The sequence below is a fragment of the Charadrius vociferus genome, unplaced genomic scaffold (assembly GCF_000708025.1).
Source record: "Charadrius vociferus isolate BGI_N301 unplaced genomic scaffold, ASM70802v2 scaffold196, whole genome shotgun sequence".
NCBI lineage: Eukaryota > Metazoa > Chordata > Aves > Charadriiformes > Charadriidae > Charadrius > Charadrius vociferus.
The window spans coordinates 2,857,014-2,876,615 of NW_009648953.1; the positions used below are offsets into that span (position 1 = coordinate 2,857,014).

The following is a 19,602-nucleotide window of genomic DNA, read 5'->3' on the forward strand; positions in this document are numbered from 1 at the left end:
TGCAATTTCAGTAATGCAATAAAACTTCTAATCCGCACCACCAAAATGATTTTGCTTGATGCAAACTGACCACCACCCCCAATTCAGCTTTGAGGGCGTGAGCTAAAAAAAAATGTCATCAGAAAACTCTGGGTTTCGTTTTCTCATTTCTTGATTTTTCTTTCAACTCATTTGCCCATTGTGCGTGTTTACTTTTGACTCTAAAAGTCCATTACTAAAGGCCATATGAAATACATTCTCTCCCAGGGAACAGCAAAACCACATCGCAAACCACTGTAAGACACTTAAAATTTTTAAAAGCAGCATTTAGGATCAATCTAAAGCCTGACAGAGATCTGTCTCCACTTTGAAATGCAAAATGCAAGACCTCTCGAAATGGCTTTATCATCAGAGAGTGGATATTTAAAGGGTTTTGAAACTTAAAAAGAAAGGTGCCTAAAAGTTAACAAAAGGAAGCTGAAGCAGCCCAAGTTACTGCCGCTTTCGGTTTTAGGCTCAGATCCACTTACAGCCAAGCACAGACAGTACAAGAAGGGAAACTGCACAGACAGAAGAAAAAGCCCCTCAGCCTGAGCCTGTCAGTACTGTAATCACTGCAATGCAGCACAGCCGCACCAACGCTGCAGCAGGTAAGGCTCTAGCTATGGCAGCAAGGAAAGTTAAAATGCATACACCATCCCTCGCTCAGTCTCAAGGTAAACTGGCTACTGCGTATCACTGAATTACTAATACTGGATTTAAGCTTTTCGGTGCCAAGATCCATTACAGGCTCCAGCTGGAGTTCTGATCGGGGCCAGAACAGAGAGTTATAGGTATTTCTTTGTAAATCACAAGGCTGCAGATCCAAGTTTCCAATGAACAAATAAAACCAACCACCCCAGAACACCACCAGTCCTTCCCCTCCCTCTTAGTCCACTACTATTTTGGCAGTCCATCTCTTCTATGTGTAAGAAGAGTTTAAACATCTCCAAGCAGGAGAGGAGAAAATAGGTACAACACTTACGAAAACAAGTATGAATTACATCTAAATCAAGATAACAGATTTAAGTGACTTAAATAAACAAGATGTACATTCAAAAAAACCAAAAAAAGATATATTTGCCCATTTTAGAGAGAAGGCGCCAAGTGTTTATTTGATCTGAACTGTCTCTTGTAGGAAAGGTATTCTGAATGTACCAGTGCACAGCTGGTCTGACCAGCCAGGAAGTTCATGCTGCAAAGGAGTCCGTCTTGGATAGAACGTGTAATCAGGCTCATAGTTCAAGAGGCAACTCAATGATGCCATGTAGATATCCGCAAATCTAGAGAGACGTCTTAGGAAATAAGTTGGATTCTCATCAGTTCTGAATAAGCTTCCAAACTGTGCGTTGAAGAAATTCCTGTTCATCTCCCTGCCCCCCAAAAAAAGAAAACAAAGACAATGAAGTGAACATAGCTGCACACATCTCTACCAGCTAACAGCCATAACCCGAAACAAGCAGTTCCTATAACCTCTCCTATGCATTATTCTTTTGCCATTGCACTTCAAACCATATAAATGCACCACATAAGAAATTTTTGCATCTCTTGCACATATGCACCCCAGATCTAGCAATCATGGTAGTAAACAGAAGAGCTTCACACTTCTCCACCAAAACCAGTGGTAAGTTGCTTCTGACTTCAGAAACATGAGAACTCAAGCTTTCCTTTCTAGAGGCTATGAAAGATGACTTTTGCCTTCATCTAAATCCTAATGACATCCACTTCTTCCAAAGATAAAAGACTTTTTTTAAAAAAATGCAAAGATTTGGCTTAAACACATCTTGGAATTAACTTCTGTTATTAGTCACCGCCAAGTAACATTCCCATTTCATTTACTTCCACATTTCTGGGGAGGGCTGCTGGTGGAACAGCTGCTGGCCTTGCCAACTGTGCACTTCACACACCCTGCATTTAGGGGTTTCTCCTTCATGATAGCAGATTTTTAGGAGTTTTAGCCCTACTACCTATCTCTGTGATGAGTCCACTGCTAAATGTAGTCTAGCACAGAGCCCAGTTTTTGTGTATTCTAAAATGTATTGTATGTAATCTGAAGAAGTAATCTACAAAAACTGAAGAAGTGACCTAAGTCTTGATACAGAAACACATTTTTAAATCATGCACAAGTAGAGCAGTGTAATCAATAGCAACAGCTGAAGACAGAGCGACAAGAGAACCAAGACGAGAAGGACAAGTACTTGATATGATGTCACCCTTTCATGCAGAAAACTAACATCTTTTACAAAGAAGGGGAACAGGGAAAAGGGGTTCATATGCACAAAAGGTCAGAGGGGAGAAGAGCTGCACCAGAGACAGGTAGAACATTGCTTTACACAGACAATTTTAGAAGGTCCGTAACTACCAGGGAATATAAATCAGGGATGGAGAGAAATTGTGAAGAAATTCTTCTGTGGAAGACATCACAGAGAACAATTGGCTACCACGAAGCATACTGCAATTTCCTCATCTCCCATGTCTTACCTCATTTCCTTTCTTTCCTTCTTCCACTCTTCTAAAATCATTTGTGAATCAGGATCACGGTGAACCTGGAATGTAACATATGGATGACAGGTAACTAAGGATGCCCTCTTAAATGAGCTTTTCCATTAATAAATCCTTATCAGCTAACAGGGCAAGAGGATGGTTCAGAAATCAGTACACAGAAGTTACCCATATGCATTTTAAACAACCAAAAGCAGGAATCAGTGGAAGAAAGGGACAAGATTTTAAGAAAACTCTTTATTAACTACCCACACAAATAATTGCATTTATTTATCGACAGTCAAACTGATGAACTTTAATGAGACAGAAAGCATTTGCAACGTCAACGTCGAGCATTTAGAAACTTGGCTGAATCCCTTCTGCTATACAGAGCCGATTACACACACAGAGAACAAACCTGCATGTGTTCCAGTAATCCTGTCAAGGTTTGCAGCCAGGTCATGGTTTGAATGTACTTCTCTGTGTTCATGATTTTAATCTCTGATCGTAACTCTGGAATAATTGCACCAGTGCGCCAGCCGTGCTTCAGGGTCAAATCCTATTTACCAAGAATTACAAAATACAAGTATTAGTCTTAAAAAGAACTACTTAAAAGAACTGAGGAATTTGACCATTATTTATCCCAAAGGGGCACTCATTTAATTGCTTCTTATGTATAAGCAGAAATATTAAACAGTGGGACTTAACCGCGCCAACAGGTAATAGAATTTAGTTTCAGAGTAAGCTTCAAATCCCACAAGGGAGAGAGAGATAAAGAACACCTAAGTACTTTGCAAATAAGCACCGATTCATTAGGTTTAAAACAAACAGTAGGATATCCCTCTTGTAGATGAGACCTCTGCTGCTGTCAGAAGCATCTGGCAGAAACGGTGTGTTGGGTTTGTGGCATTTGCCCATACACTCAGCTGACAGAAGGGTCCTATTGGGACACCCAGCTATTCAAGCTCCTCCTGACAAGTACAGGACAAAGCAGCTGCTGCCTGTGCTCTTTCCTCCATTGTGCCAGAGAAAGAGAGCTGTATCCTCCTTCCTTTGGCCTCAGCCTTCTGCAGCACCCAAACTTACTTTTCTTTTTAAAAGCAGATTGGGACAAAAATGTTAACATCTGCTGCTGCTGAAATGCGTTACCACAGTTTGGCAATGGCAACTCATATCCAGATATTCGTACGCAATCAATTACAAAAGAGTTAAGTGCTGGTCACTTAGTCTAAAGTAACAGTTAACAGTACGTTTGTTCCTAGGGTAGTAAGAAAATGCTTGGATAGTAGAGCTATAAACCATAGCAATACCTCAGGAAGAAAGAAAGTTTACCATTAGTGACAGGAAGATTGCCTCCTGCCATTCAAAACAGAAGTTCATTCAGCTCTTATTACACTTGGTAGTAAATGTCATCCAAATCAACCACATCCTGTACATTTGGATATCTGTGTTTACTCTCTGTTACATCTGACACAATCAGTATCTGGATCGGGAATACAAACTCATGCATTCCTGAGGGCAGTTTGTAAACAAGTTAAATGCTACAAGTCAGGTGGAAATCATGGTACCAATTTCTTTCACTACAAGAAAGGCAATATGGCTTAACTACCAACTCAAATTCTGTTGTATTTAGAAATCTCAAATGAAAGTGCGTTATATTGAATGACTGCAGAGGAAGACTAGCAAAAAGCCTTGTTTTTTATCCTATTTTGTGAAAGTTATACTTACTGCCAAGTCACTGTAAATGTGATCGCCAAAGTAGAGAACTTTAGAGCCCCTCCAGCCAGTAAGCTTCAAGAATTCATACAAGTTACCCTGTGGAAAGAATGACACATATATTGTGGCAGCATGCAACTTGCAACCTCACAGGCATGAAAAAAAAAAAAAATTAGTGCACCCCTAAAAATATTTTCATATCAAAAATCTTGTCCTGAGTTCATATATTATGAATTATATATATTACTTTACAGGCAACTTCAGTAATTCTATCACTTCAAGAGGCAAGTAAACTGCAGACATAAAATACCAACAATAAATTTGTACCACTTCAATCATTAAAATAATTCTCTTAAAAAACAGACCTACTTTTTAAAAGCCTTTATGATAGCTAAAGAAGCTTGGGATTCTAGGAAACGGGTATTAAATTTGACATTAAAGAGTTTACTGAAAGCGTACCTGTTTGTAAATCTGACCTTTCTGCAGCTTATGAATTTTGTCCCAAAGCAACACTCCTCTTTCATTCACCTTCCGAAATGGTCTAGAACAGAATTATATACAATTGCTGTAGAAATTCTGTCACTTTTTAGGAGGAGATTAAAATTTTAGTATTAAAAATATTCATTTTTCAAGAGGAAAACATGCTTTTTAGCATCTGAACATTTTGTAAGAGACAGAAAAAGCACAGCTCCAAAACACCTGCATTAGCCAGGGAAATGCAATGTATCTATCCCTTATACCTATGACATTTATAACAGCGCTTGAGAACAAGTGTTGAGAACTAAGGCACAGATCCCTGACAGAGGGGAAGAAGCAGTAAGAACTGTCTGCCCTTAAGAAGGAGAGAAGAGAACACAAAAGAAGTGAAGATGTGTAGAAATCTTGCCCAATACCTCATTTTGTACAAATGAACAACTGAAGAAGGGGAAAGAGGACTGGGGGCAAGACGTACAGCAAAGTACTTTTTTTTCATTTAATTTTAAAAAGAAAAGCAAAAAAAAAATCCCACCTCCCTCTATCTCACTTCCAAATCATAAGTGTACATAAAGGAATAGGTCTTTTTCAAGTGTAAGAGTAGTTCATACACATTACAAATGTGTTTACTTAATTGAACAACTAGTCCAAATACTCCAGCCTATCAGCCAGTTCACCCTCTAAATATCATGTGTCACTAAACAAAACCAGAAGCAATGAAAGACATTTCCAGATAAGGGGCCGATTCTGGAAGGCACCAAAATTTCTCAGGTTTATTAGGAAAGGAACACACTTCACCAACTAACAAGCTAAGATGTTAAAAACAGCTTCTGTGACCCTAACTCAGTCCAGTAGACCTGTAATAGCTACTGGAACCTTCTTAGATAAGAAATGGTAAATATTTGGACTTCAGAATTGGGTGTTGCTGCATTCTGTAATGACCTTAAACAGGATTTCACCAAATATGATTTCATTTTACATTGCATCCAAATGAAAATATTTCGTAACACATTCTATAGCCTTATATGGAATGAGCTGCTCGAATCATTCTTTACTGACTAAATACCCACCTTCGCTTATCATTGAAAAAGTTTGGCTTATCAGCCTGTACAATGACCACGTCAAAGAGATCCCTCCAGTCCTTGCCAACTATGAACTTCATGCCTTTGTCCCTAAGAAGGACAGAGGGATATTAACAGTGAAGCATAACAGGGGTGCAGTTATCTGTGCAATACAATGAATTAGAGAACCTCATCCTCCCCATTCTTTATAAACGTATAGTTGAACATCAAACAACTGTTCACTTACACGAAGCTGCTGGGACTGTTTGTGATGAGAAACATCTTCTTGCCATGATCAGCCAGCTTTGCTAACACTGCACGAGTTTGTTCGGCATAGCAGATGTATTTCTCTGTGAGGATTGGCGAAAATACAATATTAATTGAAAAAGTTTTTCATGAGAATTTTCTCTGTATTCAACCAAGGGTTCAGAATATGGGGTTATGCTTCACAAAGGCACCTTAGCAAGTCGAAATAACTCTTTCAAGCTTTAAAATTTACAATTTGTAATCTTAAATAAGGAAGCCAGAAAGATCATTACACTCTCAGTGAAAAAAAAGCTTTGACAGACGATCTCATTAGAACTTACCAATATCTGCTTCAATTGCTCTGTACATTATTCCTTTGATGTGGACATCCCTGATTGAATCCTGTCAAGAAAGCAACACAGCACTAAAGCACTGAAAAAAATTTTTAAGTATAAAAGCCATGCTCACTGCATAACAGTAGTAATTTCTTTTTAAAGCGATTCATTTCTCTGAATTACGCTTTCAATTTTACAGAGATGCCACGTGATGTTCGTTATGTATATGTCACCACTAGACAAAGAGTAGGTCTGTCCTCCAAGCAAGTAACTGCATACTTTGCGAAGTACACAACTGGATAGCACAGGGGCTGTTTTACATAACAACGGTGAAAGGGCGCTCAGCAAGGTGACATGGGGTGAAAGCCCTCTGCAGAAGCAGAGTAACCACAGATTTCTGATGACTTTTGGAGCAGAACACATTCCTTTCCTCTTAAAAAAAAAAAAAAAAAACCCACACTTTAAGACAGATAGATTTTAGATTATGATCACTCCCAAATGCCCTGGTTATATAAAAAGGAAATTTATGGACAGATGGAAGAAGCTAAATGCTTAAGCAAAGTACCCATAAGGCGCTCTGAAGGCATTTAGCAGCTCTCCTGAGCCAGCTCTGCATCAGACCACTTTGCTTAGAACAGCGGTTCTGCCATTTTGGTACTTACAGGCTGTATGTCCTAAAAATCCTCAAAAAATTCCATCATACAGCTTCCAAAATCTTTGTAATACTGAGCAGTACAGAAGTTTCTACAAACACTTCAGCAGAAACCACAAGAACTAGCCTTCTGACTCTATGTAAACATAGGCAGAAGTTTCTTAAAACCTATCTCCCCTACTTGGGAAACTGAGAAATTCAACATTCAGGTGTATCTCATATGCTGAACAACTACACAACTTTAATACATGTCAACAAGGGGCCAGGAAAAAGTTTTGGATGGAAAGCTTGTGCAGACAAATGCCATCAACTTGAGCATGACCTCTTCTGTTTTTAAATAACCATGACATAATTTTATCTCCTGCGCAGGATGCATCCTGAGGAATCAAGAGGGTCAAGTTACTCTAGTCATTACTACTAGATTTTTCTGGAGGACGAAGAGTGGAAAACAAGCAAAATAGATATGCCAAAAGCAAGAGACAGCAAAAGATTGTATACTAGTGAAGACATAGAAGCAGCAGAACTGAAAGCTCCAAACTGGAATTCTTTATAGCCTCTTACAATCCCTGCTAGTAAGAAAAGTATACCTTTAATAACAATCAAAAGAAGCTTTATCAACATACAAGCACTTCTTCACTTTCCCCCCATCCACCCCTCAAACCTAAGAAAAGAGCAACAGCCCTAGAACATCAATTTTAAAATAAATTTCAAATTATTCTGTTTCTTTTCCAAGGTCTATCTTCATTTTACTTATGTTTTTATGGTTGTTATACCAATAATTACTCTATACAAAACTTAAAGTTGAGGTATTTCACTGGAGCTGAAACAACAGGTTGAAGCTTCCTGAAGTGCTCACAGAGAAGATGCACAAACGTAGAGGTTTACCTAAATCTTCAAAGCTAGTACCTTGACATCTTTGTACAGATGAACAGGCTCATAGTCTATGTTGTTTTTCAGAAAGTATTCATTCACACAAGAAAGGAGTGTCATTTCTGGCAAGGAAAATATATCCATGAATTGCTTCATTGTATTTCCTTGTGAACTCTACAGGGGTGGGAAGAAAAGAAAAAGGTCAGGCATTTCTCAGATTAGAATACTTTCATTCATTCCGTATAAGCACTTCAGCTTAGCTGCAGATACTCAGCTTTTGCCATCACTATTCGCATTGCTTTAGACTGTTTTTGAACTAACAGACTTTCAATAAAATAATTTCAAGAAAAGTGTTGGCTTTATTTTAAGAATTAATCATGAATAATTACTCTTAAGAGCAGTATTTTAATTCATAAACACATAAAAGACAGTGCTCAGCTAAAAGTCAAGAGAAGGACTTGGAGGACTTCACTGGAAGGCTGCACTTCTATAAATAAGAGGCACCGAATACTGTGATGGGAGCAGAGGTTTTGTTTGTTTGGAGGTTTTGCGGGTTTTTTTGGTTTGGTTTTTTTTTTTTTTAAGTGGAATACTGATTAGGACTGCAAAACAATTTACCTCCTTGAAAAGAGATAACAAAAAATTGTAAGAATCTACTATGAATAATGTAGGAACAGAGGAAAAGATTTCTAGTCTGCAAAAGCTGTAACTATAGTTGTTTCACAAAAGTAGAGAACCTCATTATACCAGAACAAATACAAAACAAGTACTTCTTAAGAAGAAGAGGGTAAAAGCAACCAGATATCTTTGCTCAAGACAGAACACCGGTCAAGATTAGAAACACAGAATGGTTGCAGTTGCAAGGGACCTCTGTAGGTCATCTTGTCCAAGCCTGATCATCTGAGCTGGTTGCCCAGGACCATGTCCAGATGGCTTCTGAATATCTCCAAGGATGGAGACTCCACAACCTCCCTGGGCAACCAACTCATGCTAGTGCTTGGTGACTCTCACAGTAAAGAGGGTGTTTCCTGATGTTCCGGGGGAACCTCCTGTGTTTCAGTTTGTGTCCACAGCCTCCTGTCAGTGTCCTTTCCAAGATCAAAGAAAGCACAGACCTGTGGAGACCAAGGCATCCCATAGGGAATGCCAGGCCAATATTCAGAACTGCTGCAGAGAGCAGATTTGAGAATTCTAAGATCAGCTCCTTAACATAAGAATAGGTGTGAGAACAATAAAATGTTTCACAGCAAATAGAAGGGCCTTTCATATCAACATGGAATTAACATCCATAAGTAAAAAGAGTAAAATAAACTTGGTTTTTACTAAAATGACAGCACCTTTCTTCACTTGGGAAAGAGGAAGGAACCTACCAGCAAGAAGATCAACTTTTCCCACAAAGTCAAATCTTAAACTTAAAAGCTTCATCTTTTATCATTCATCTTTTATCAAATCCTCTTACTGTCACTATGCCAGCTTGTATGCAAGAGATGCCTCCTCACATTTACTTGCTGCTACATCAGCTAAGCCTTTAGACCACTGGGAAGAAGTACATAGCCAGGGTGAGGCACCAGATATGGTTCACTTCCCAGCCTTTATCAGATTTGCTGTGCAACACTGAGCAAGTCACTTGATTTTTTTATGTTCTGCTTCTCTGTCTGTATGACTGGGCAAGGGAACAGTGAAAGAAGAAACTACAGTGAGTGGGAGAAAGAAAAGATATTTGTCACTTTTGAGAGCAAAAGTCACATCTGGAACTGGAAGTGAATCATGTATCAAGAATATGTAACTGCTAGGAAGTACAAGAACAAAATGCAAACAGCACCACCCCACCTCCAAAAAAAAAAAAGTATCACTTTTAAAGTCCCTTTGTGGTTTTACCTTTCCATAAAAGTCACTCATTTGTTCTAAAGGGACATGAGAACCATCATACATTGCAATGACTTCTTCATCTGGGACAACGCTGAGGCCTCTGGAAAAAAACATTAGCTTTAGTTCAAAAGTCAGATTAAAATTTTCAAGTAATTACCGAATGAAAGTCTGACAGATTAACACTTAGAACTGCAGCTTATTAAAATACTAATAATGTCGTTGGAACACTTTGGTCTGTAAGTTAAAACAGCATCTTTCTTTACAGAGCAAGTAACATTTTAACAGGCTGACGCACACAGAACACGTTCCAATTTTAAGTCCTTTTTACTTTCTTACGGGAAAAGAGCTAATTAGTCTCCATTGAAACTATGCCTCAAGGGTTTGTAAGAAGTAGTTAGAGCTTCCAGTTTCTTAACACAAAGTAATCCTTCACTCTGCCTTTGTTTCATACAGCACTGATGATGTGATAGTGTGTTTAAACCAGATTACTCTGCAGCATGACCTTGAAGAATCAAGGGAAAGAAAAACATACACGATCTTTAACTGAATAAGAACTTCTTTTAAACTGTATCAACAAGTCAGTTGCCCAAAATATAAAATTACTTGAAGGATTGTTGACAAGTAATTAAAATATAAGATTATAACAACAAATGGGGGGAAAAAAGAAATTCTGGAGAGATGATGTCTCCATCAACTATTAAGAGATTAAAGGCTTTGGTTTGGTTTTGAATGTTTACAGTATCAAGCATCTTGCACTAATGCATCCAAGACACTGCAGGCATGCAAACATCCTCACCAGAGGACACAGAGGTACTGAGGTTTTGATTAAGATTAAAGAACACAAGCAAAAACCAGATCATCTGGTCCCTTTTTTCCGAGCCTACTTACAGTTTTGCAGCCTTGTAAGACAGGCAGTTATTCCAGTGCCTCCCTTTCTTGGTCTTACCCAGAAGTGTTGTGAGGCATTAAAAAATAAATTGACTAATTAATAAGTACTTTCAGTGTTTAGCATCCACACCAGCTTTGCAGTGGAAGGGTATGATACATGAACTTCCTCAGTGCTCTATGGTAGCAGAGTCCCACGTTAACTAGCTCCTTTACTGCACTTCTCAATGCTACATCGACTTGCACTACTGTGCTACTGCTAGTAGGACTCCAGCACTCAAGTTAGTATTGTGCACAAACAGGGCAGATGATACTTTGGTTTTGTAAGATACAGAGTTCAGCTTCACCCGCTCCACAGCGGTAAACATGACAAAATGCAACCAAAATGTTAAATATGTACCAAGTAATATGATCGGAATTGAGGACTGACTCGTCCATCTTTTAGTCTGCAGACCACTATGCCAGGCGGTATTTGCATACTGCTAAAGAAAATGTTAGTGGATCAGGAACTACTTAAGCACAAACCAAGAGAGGACAATAGACATACGTGAAACCCAGAAAGGAGAGATGACTGTGAAGGCAAAGCTGTAGACTAGCTTTACCAGAAGACTCATAGTCTTAACACAGTTCACAGTCCAGCTGTATAACTATGACGTTTATTTTATTCTACTGACAGCACGGACAGATGGCACTAAAAGCATCGCAGTTCACCTACAGCAGTGCTCCCACTGCTGCTCTTGCGAGACGTGCATCGTTAGAGGGATACCAGAATTGCCTACACCTCTGGGTGCAAGTGAGACTGGACACTTGGACAAGTCCTGCTACCTTCAGCTGTTTAATTGACCCACACATGTACAGAACACACAGAAGGTTAAAACTAAGAACTACAGATATGCAGTGACTGACAGCAAAGCTCCATGCTGGTACAGAAGAGAAAGGTAATCTTATTTTAAACAAAATTAAGAGAAGGTATTGAGTGAAATGGTAGCTTTCACTCTCACCCTCACACAGACTCACAAGTGTCAAGATGTATGGCCTAGCAGTGTTCTGGCTTTGGATGTGTCATTTGTATTAGGAGCTGACAGTAACTGTGATCTGCCTCTTCATTCTGTCCCACCCTGAGTCATAAGGCGACACTGCTGCTTGATTCACCACCCATTCATCTCGACATTAAGGAAGGTGCTTAGGCTTGTTGTTTAATTTAAAATCTGGTACCACGTGTGGTGTTCATGTCAGTCAAATACATACTGCTTCATTACAGCAAACTAAGCCATACTAAAAACTCTCTTGTCAAAGATCACATACAATATGTCTGTATCACATAACGAAGCACAGCACAGAGACTGCCAGTTTTACATCAATTCAGTATACTCAAAGTGTCAGGCTGTGCGGACACAAAGCAGTTGTGCTCCATTCTGCAAGTATGATGTGGCTGATGTGTCCAAACTTAAAAGCTCTGTGCAAACACAGCAAAGACCTCTCAAGTGTCTCTACAACCACACCAAAGTCATGCTAACGGGCACTCTGTGACAATTATTTACATAGAAAGCAACAGCAGAGAAGTCATCAGCGTATTTTTAGATGTCTTTCAGCACAATTTAACAGCCGGAAACAAAGTGAGTCAGCACTATGTGACCAACCAGCTTGCCAACTTCCCCAGCTCTGAACTGGGGAATCAGCTGTACTGTATCAGTCAGTAAATGCGTGCGCGTGTCTGTCTGTACACATGGAGGTGCAGAGAAACCCCCTTCCAGTAAAACCGCAATACTCATTCATGTCTGTGCTTTTCAGGGCACTGTTCCTGATACGAACTTAAGACGCACGATAATAAATGCAACTAAGAGATTCAAAACATTAAAGTATACTTTTTTATTATAAATAGGAAATAATTTTACCCACCTGTAAACTGTTCCCAGCTGAATATAATGAAAGGCATCAATCTTCATTAATAATGCCTTGCAGGGGGGGAAAAAAATATCAATATTTAATCATGTCAACTACTTGACATGAAATTATAAAAATTAAAGCAGTTTTATCTATAACCTTTCTGTCTCAAGAATGCCTGAGTACCTTCACTTCAAATTCCTTCATAGCTTCCAAAATACTTTTATCAATGGCTTTTACCTAGGGCTTGCCAAATCACCAAGGAAACACTGCCGAGTGACCTGAGCTAAGTAATGAAGAAATAACTTTTCCTACTAGCAGATGCCTGCTTAGGTTTATTCTATTACGCGAGTTTTCTTCCTCACACACACACACCCCACCCACTATGAGAACAAAACACTCAAAAGATTTTATACTGTAAGAGCTATTAAAAAAAAAAAAAAAAAATCAAGCTTGCTATGAAAGAGAAAATATATGAAACAAAATCCTTACACATCAACACAGAGTAAAAAGTTGGAAGACTTAAAAGCCCTATTTATTTTCTTTGGCTATGTTCTCAGCAATACATAACTCTTCACAGAGTTATTTATACTTACCCGGTGCACATCATAATGAAGTCCTCTGATTGCAAAATTTGGATCATAATCATATTTCCTTATTTCTGCAGGATACTAAGAAAAGAGAGCAATGATTTGATTTTTAAAACCATAACAAAAACAAATTAAAAAAATGTTTCTGCAGTATTTTAAGAGCCTTCACTAGTCACTAAGAGGCTTTCTGAGGTTGGTGAGATTTGCAGGAACATTCCTACAGTGCAAGACAAGGCAAACATTTTTCCAAAATTCAAGGTCAATGTTTTAAGTCTAAGTCAAGGACGGTACCTGAAGTTGGACATCCAGGTACTCCTTAGTGATCACCTTTGAACATTAGCCTCTTGTTCAAAAAGTTATTTTAATACACGCACCTTTGAAAACAAACTAAATTTTATTAACTTCCTAAAATTTAATAGCTGAGTTACCTTGCATTGTGAAATCTCCCCATGCAGCAAACTATACAAACACAGTTTCCAACTCAACATTCTAGCTAGAAACCCAAGAACATGGCCCTATTTACAGAGATACCTCAACTTTACTGCTCACTTCTACTGAAAAAAAAGCGATACAACATCAATATTAACAGGAGCAAAAAAAAACCCCACAAATCTTCAGCCTTTTCAAGAAATAAAAGAAGCACAGATATCTGTTTTGACTCCCTCAGTGCGGATCATACTCCTGATCTTAGAATGTCAAGTTTGAAATATAGACCCCAGAGGTGTTTAAAGATACGATATACTGAAAATAAGCACAGATGGGGAAGGAGGAAGAATCCCCCAACAGGGACTTTCCCCAAGTTACAGTATGTCACAAAGATCAGATCCTGAAAGCAAGTCGGGCATTAAACGCAATCAGGGTGAGTCACTTCAGAACACCACAGTGATCCAACTGTATTTACCTGGGACAGCATTTGTAACGCCTTGTTTAGGCATGCACATGAATTGGATGCCTATATCATGTACTCTTCCCTCAGGTTCTTTATAGATAGCATAGGTAGCTTATACCACCTATTTAGAGAGTTTTCTAATATTTTTCAGCACAATCCCATTTTCAGTGGATTGTAATTTTGTCCTGCTTTAAGCATAGGTTAGCCATGAAAAAACATATATGTTAGGTGTGTGCCTTGGGCTAAGGGCTTTGTTCTTTTTTTTTTTAAAAGGTAAAATGCTTCTATCACTTCTGACAAGGCCTGAGAAAACTATAATTCCTTTGATTAACCAACTGAAAGGCAATTCTTCATTTCCCTCCTGCAGGCTACAGCAGTCTTGGAACTTGACAAATGCATCTCAGGCACATTCTCCACTTTCTCTACAACAGTCTCCATACATATGTGGCTAATTTACAAGCCTTCAGGGAAAAAAGTAGTATATCCAGCTTCAACAGAAGCTCTAGCTACTTTTACAAAAAATAAATAAATTGCAATTTTAGTTTAGCATAGTTTTTATCTATGCTGAAGAAGACTTGCTCTGCAACTGCTGTAGCTCGTGCTTGTACTAAGCACAGGCATCTACAGCTAAAGAAAATTGTCCTTTCTCCTGACTTCTGAGCTATGACCCCTACTACCACTCCCAGAAAACACGGGGGAGGCTACTAATCTGAGTGAAGAACAGTATCAAAAGCCTACAGACAGGTTGGGAAGATGTGCAGATTTGGCCAGAGAAGATTAAGCAGAAGAGACAAGGGAAAACATCAGCGGAGGATATAGAATGTGATCAATTAAAAAAGACAATGTACTGCACATGCCCCAAAGCAGCCACATCAAGCATTAACAGGGAAATTTGTTTCTGACTTTTTCGAATTTCTGCATACTTGACTTTCCTACTTTAATTTATTCTGCTAGAAAGCTGTCTTTTTGTATGTATGCCAGTATATATGAGAAGATTGAGCCCACCTTGGCATACAGATCAAAGCTTCCTTACAAGCCAAACAAACAAACAAAAAAATTGCACTGTTTCCTTACCCCACTCTTGGTAGGGATATATATATCTGGACTGAAACAGCAATCCAGATAAGGTGGCACAAGGCCCACACATTAGGAAAGAAATAAGCTCAACAGCAGAGTTTACATTCAACACCTGCTGCCACCTCCAAGATTAGCATTAAATTTATGTTTATTCTCTTGGACACACTTCAAAATTCCTTGCTTCCTACACTGCATTTTACAATTTCTGATGAATTACCTCATGCTACCATGACCAAAATTGGCCATCTTTTAGGTTGACTGTGACAGCCACAGTGGGCAATACGATCTAGATGTTTTTTCTAATGTTAAAGGCAAGAAAAACATTAACAGTATAGGCAACTACAGAGACAGCATTAATAAGAACTCTCGTCCCCCATTAAATTCCAACAGGACATGGTATATTTCAATAAGCTGTCTCAGAAAGCAATTACAGCTTCATTTACTAGAACTCAAGAGATTTTAATTGAGACAAATTGGAAAGTTACTACTACCTGAATTAATTCAAATAGTAAAGACAGAGCACTGTATGAATTTTTGTCTACAAGAATTAATCTTGACTCTGACAGTAACACTGTTTTTGCAAGAACCACGTATCTTTAATAAAGCGCATTTACACATCCTACAGAAATTGCTACCAAGACACGCCAAAATCTCAGGGGGATCAAGTTGTGTATGCTTATAGTGCTCATGAAGTTTTGTTTGTTCTTCCAGGGATATTTATAGATGTTTATATATAGCTCCTAACCTTTAGATTCAAATACGAAAGTAGAATAACACCACCCATTCAGATTTAGGTTGTATAAAATACACAAGCAGTTCTAATAATTAAGTTACTCTACGGACTTTTTGTCTTTTATTTTCCTGCAAGTCCTACAGTTCAGTAAACTTTTCCTCTTTCAGGCCACATTTCCTTCAGTCTTTTTCCCTGCGATACCTTCAGTTTCCCAAGTCACCCATCTCCCCCGCTGCTTCCTGACACACCCTTAACTTCTCCCATCCCCAAATTTTACACCAACCAGCTCCAAGCTGCTTGGACGTCAACTGGTCACTGATGCAAACACGCTGCTTGGTGAGGCAACAGGACAGTGCTCCCTCTTAGGGGACTACTGACCTGAACACTTACTTGGGTCTCTCTTGTATCCAGCCTCCGATTACAGTGTCACTGCACACACTGCCCCTTCAGCTAACTCGGCTGAAATGCCGGGCGTGCATACAGCACCTCGCAAGCACACAGTGCAAGCAAAGACCTCCTAAGTCCGGCTAAAAATCCTTCATATGGAAATTCATCACTGCACTCACAGCAGTGCATAAAACAGCAATGGTAACTTTTAAGCTTATTTATTAGGGTGACCTCAATAACTGACAGTCAGGAAAAAACAAAAAACCACACCACCAAAAATAAAACAAATAAAACTCTATTCCTTAACAGTTGTCAGATTGCACTCTGCTCAAAACTGCAGCTGAGAATAAACCAGGACTTCTGTGGTTCATAGGTAGCTGTTGTACAAAATGTGTTATAAGGGAGACAAGATAGGACTGAGGCATGAAAAGATGAGTTATGCCCCTGTCAGAAATCATTTATTATACTCTTTATTCAAAAATGTATTGTTATTCCATTGATTTTACTTACCCGATGCTCATTAATAAGGAGATCTCGAGCAGCGTTGAAGATCAGCGTGTGTAGATGTTTAGAATAAAAGACCAACGTGTAGTCATAATCAAAACCATAAATTTCAATGTCTGACAGGCTCATTTCATTGTTTGAAAAAATAGCATCCGGATTCAGCATGTTACTCATAATTGAAGGAACCAACTCTGGGAATAGGGAAGAGAAAAAAAAAAGTTATACCAGTCTGTAGTTTTAGTTAAATACATAGAAATCCATCAGCAATTTCTAAATATAGGTAAATGATGACAGAAGCTATCAAACTAACTCCCACTAACCAGCTAATCCTTAACAATATGATGCTATTGAAAATGCTGTCCCTAACTTTCTTTGGGACCTCATAGTTTTTATTTGAAGCACACTTTCCTCTGTACAGTTTAAGTAGGAGAAGATGCATTTTGGCATTCCGCTTAGTGAACCTCAGACTCAAAATATATTATTTTTCGCTAGCTCTGTTAACACATTTGTTACTGCTTTTGAAAATTAACTTCGAAGTTGGAGGAGAACATTATTATTATTGTTATTATTATTATTATAGAAGCCTGTCTTCTCCTCCCATTATTTGGTCCAGCTTCTGACACAGAAGAACTGACATTGTTTTAATTTAACATTGCTTTAGTTTCTTTTGCTTCACCATTTCAAAGTTATCACATTACTCAATTTCAACTCAGATAAGTAAACTTTATATGCTTGCCATACTTTCCAAACAACAGTTACATACACATTGCTATGCTTATTAACCTTCTAGCAAATCAGGAAACCAAAAATACTCTGCTTATTCTCTACACACATGTACCTAGCATGTATAAATGACCTCCATTAAGGGTGTTTCTCTTGGTATTCCTGAAAAGTTTACTGAGAAGTTAAGACCACTTACATAGAGCCATAACACACTAAGTAACTTTAGGACCAACATCAGTATTAAGGATGTTTGTATTTCTTGTTTAGAAACTTGAAAGAGCAATATTCGGATGCTAAATGCTATGCTCCTGGAAGCATAACATGTGAGCATGTTTTTCTTCCTTCCCTTCCCATATACTCTCTCTATAATCCAACCTTCCCTACTAGTGGAAAAAAAAAAAAAGGCGCTTTCATCTCAAATCTGTGCTTAGAAGGGTAAGTTTAAAGGGAATATGCTTCGTTTGGTTACTTTCTACATATAAGTCTAGAAGGAATTGGTCAAGGTTATCTCAACACCTTCAGCTCTGAGGACAGATACACTACATGCTCCACCATGGGAGGAAATCATCTCAACAAGGCAGGTCGGTGTGGGGACTCCAGATCTGTTAGAAAGATAGTGCTCCATTTTGAAAACTCTGACCAGCTCATAGAAAAAGAAATAACATTTATTTTGTAAAAGCAATGCCTTAGACTGCTGCACAGCTGATGGGCAGATACAATAAGAAACTTGCACAGATGCCCAATAACAGACGGTAATCTGAAACCATTCAACTTTATCAGATGCAGATACCTAAGTCTTTTAATTTTTAAGAGAAAGAACAGCAATTTCATTGAGTTTAATTCCAGGTTTCAAATGAAGTCCAGCATCTCTTTCATGGAAAGAGATCCAAGTAGTTCCCCACGCTTAAGCTGACATGAAAACCTATATCTTTCATTTCAGGGGATTTAACAAAATAAGCCTCATTCAAAACATTAGTTCCTACTATCTTCAGTCATTGCTTATAGTAATACAGGAAATAAACATTATTCTCGGTAGAGGTAACAAAATAATCAAATGCAATTTGACACACTACTATTAAGGCAAATAACTCTATAAAAATGGCCATGAATCATTTAACTAACTTGAAGTCACAACCATAATTTTGAGTGAACTTTCAAAATCACAGTACAACACCCTTTTTTGTATTATAGTTAAAGTACTTCTTCAAATACCAATTGTGTGGTCTACATTTTTTTAAAAAATAAACATATTTATAGATATAGACATAAAGATAAAAAAAAAAAGCGTGACTACCACCTGTCTTAAAACAAACAGTACAAACACTTTGTAGCTATTAGACATTCTGGCTGGCAGACAGCATCCCAAGTGCTATAAACCTTGGGTCAAAAATCAGGACAGCTTTGTCATCTTAACACTGTAACTAAGTGAAACGTCACATAACTTGAAGCCATTGGGTGACTTTGGCTGTAATAAAATATTCTGACTGATTCTAGAAGCACTTGCCTTGTCTTTCGCCAGCCCACACCCACTGAATGATTTATTTTCTCTAAACATTACCCTATGCTCTAACCTCAGCTCTGAAGTATTATTTGGGTGTGGTTTGGAATAAGCAAAAGTTAATTCCAAAAACAGGAAAAGAAAAAAAGAGATTCAAAACAGAAGACATTCACTCTCTTCTTCCTATGCCTTATCCCACCCTCCAAAGTCCATGGCATTCTTCTGAGACCTCTAACACGGCTTCTTATCTCACTCGTGAAACGCTGCCACTATTTTATGTTGGCCAACGCTACGTTTGCACAGTGAAACCCCAGCTCATGCTCGAGACTCTTAAGTGCAGGACAATACAGTAATATATATATATATTTTTTTTTTTAAGGGCAAAACATGCAAGACTAAAGCATTATCCGTTGCCACTAGAGGACAAGCATTCCTACTTGATGTTGTGGAACACATGCTGCCTCTTTCAGCTCTTTACAAAGATCACATATTCAACACCTTGCTAATACTCTTCCCACCAGAGCAAAGGCAGAAGCAAAGCAAGCTCCAAACAAGTATACGGCCCTTAACTTTTTGCCTAGCTGGGCTGAAGAATGGGGCTCCCCACAGCCACGCACGTACCATTCGCATTTTACCCTGATTCAAACACTCCACAGCATTTTAACGGAACCATAGGCAAAACGAAAAAAAAATCATCCAAAACGAACTTT

The 19,602-nt window shown here is 38.5% G+C and overlaps 1 protein-coding gene across 1 annotated transcript; it reads right to left on the reverse strand.

The window, feature by feature from the left end:
• Positions 1 to 1,129: 1,129 nt before the first annotated feature.
• Positions 1,130 to 17,523, reverse strand: NT5DC3 (5'-nucleotidase domain containing 3). The gene is made up of 14 exons (XM_009887417.1): positions 17,475 to 17,523; positions 16,678 to 16,862; positions 13,088 to 13,162; positions 12,507 to 12,562; positions 9,732 to 9,822; positions 7,890 to 8,027; positions 6,338 to 6,398; positions 5,998 to 6,100; positions 5,760 to 5,861; positions 4,675 to 4,756; positions 4,228 to 4,314; positions 2,918 to 3,058; positions 2,500 to 2,564; positions 1,130 to 1,391 (listed from the first exon to the last, which is right to left on the reverse strand). Exons 1-14 carry the CDS (start codon positions 17,503 to 17,505, stop codon positions 1,130 to 1,132), a joined length of 1,479 nt encoding a protein of 492 aa, XP_009885719.1. The 5' UTR covers positions 17,506 to 17,523.
• Positions 17,524 to 19,602: the final 2,079 nt, after the last annotated feature.

Excerpts from the sequence above, each read along its gene's own strand:
- NT5DC3 (XM_009887417.1), bottom strand. The coding sequence starts at position 17,505 with ATGTGTGTAGAGAATAAGCAGAGTATTTTTG. Across the intron at positions 16,863-17,474 it reads GAATAAGCAGAGTATTTTTG|AGTTGGTTCCTTCAATTATG; the intron begins GTTTCCTGATTT and ends CCCTATTCCCAG. Across the intron at positions 2,565-2,917 it reads GATTACTGGAACACATGCAG|GTTCACCGTGATCCTGATTC; the intron begins GTTTGTTCTCTG and ends GTTACATTCCAG.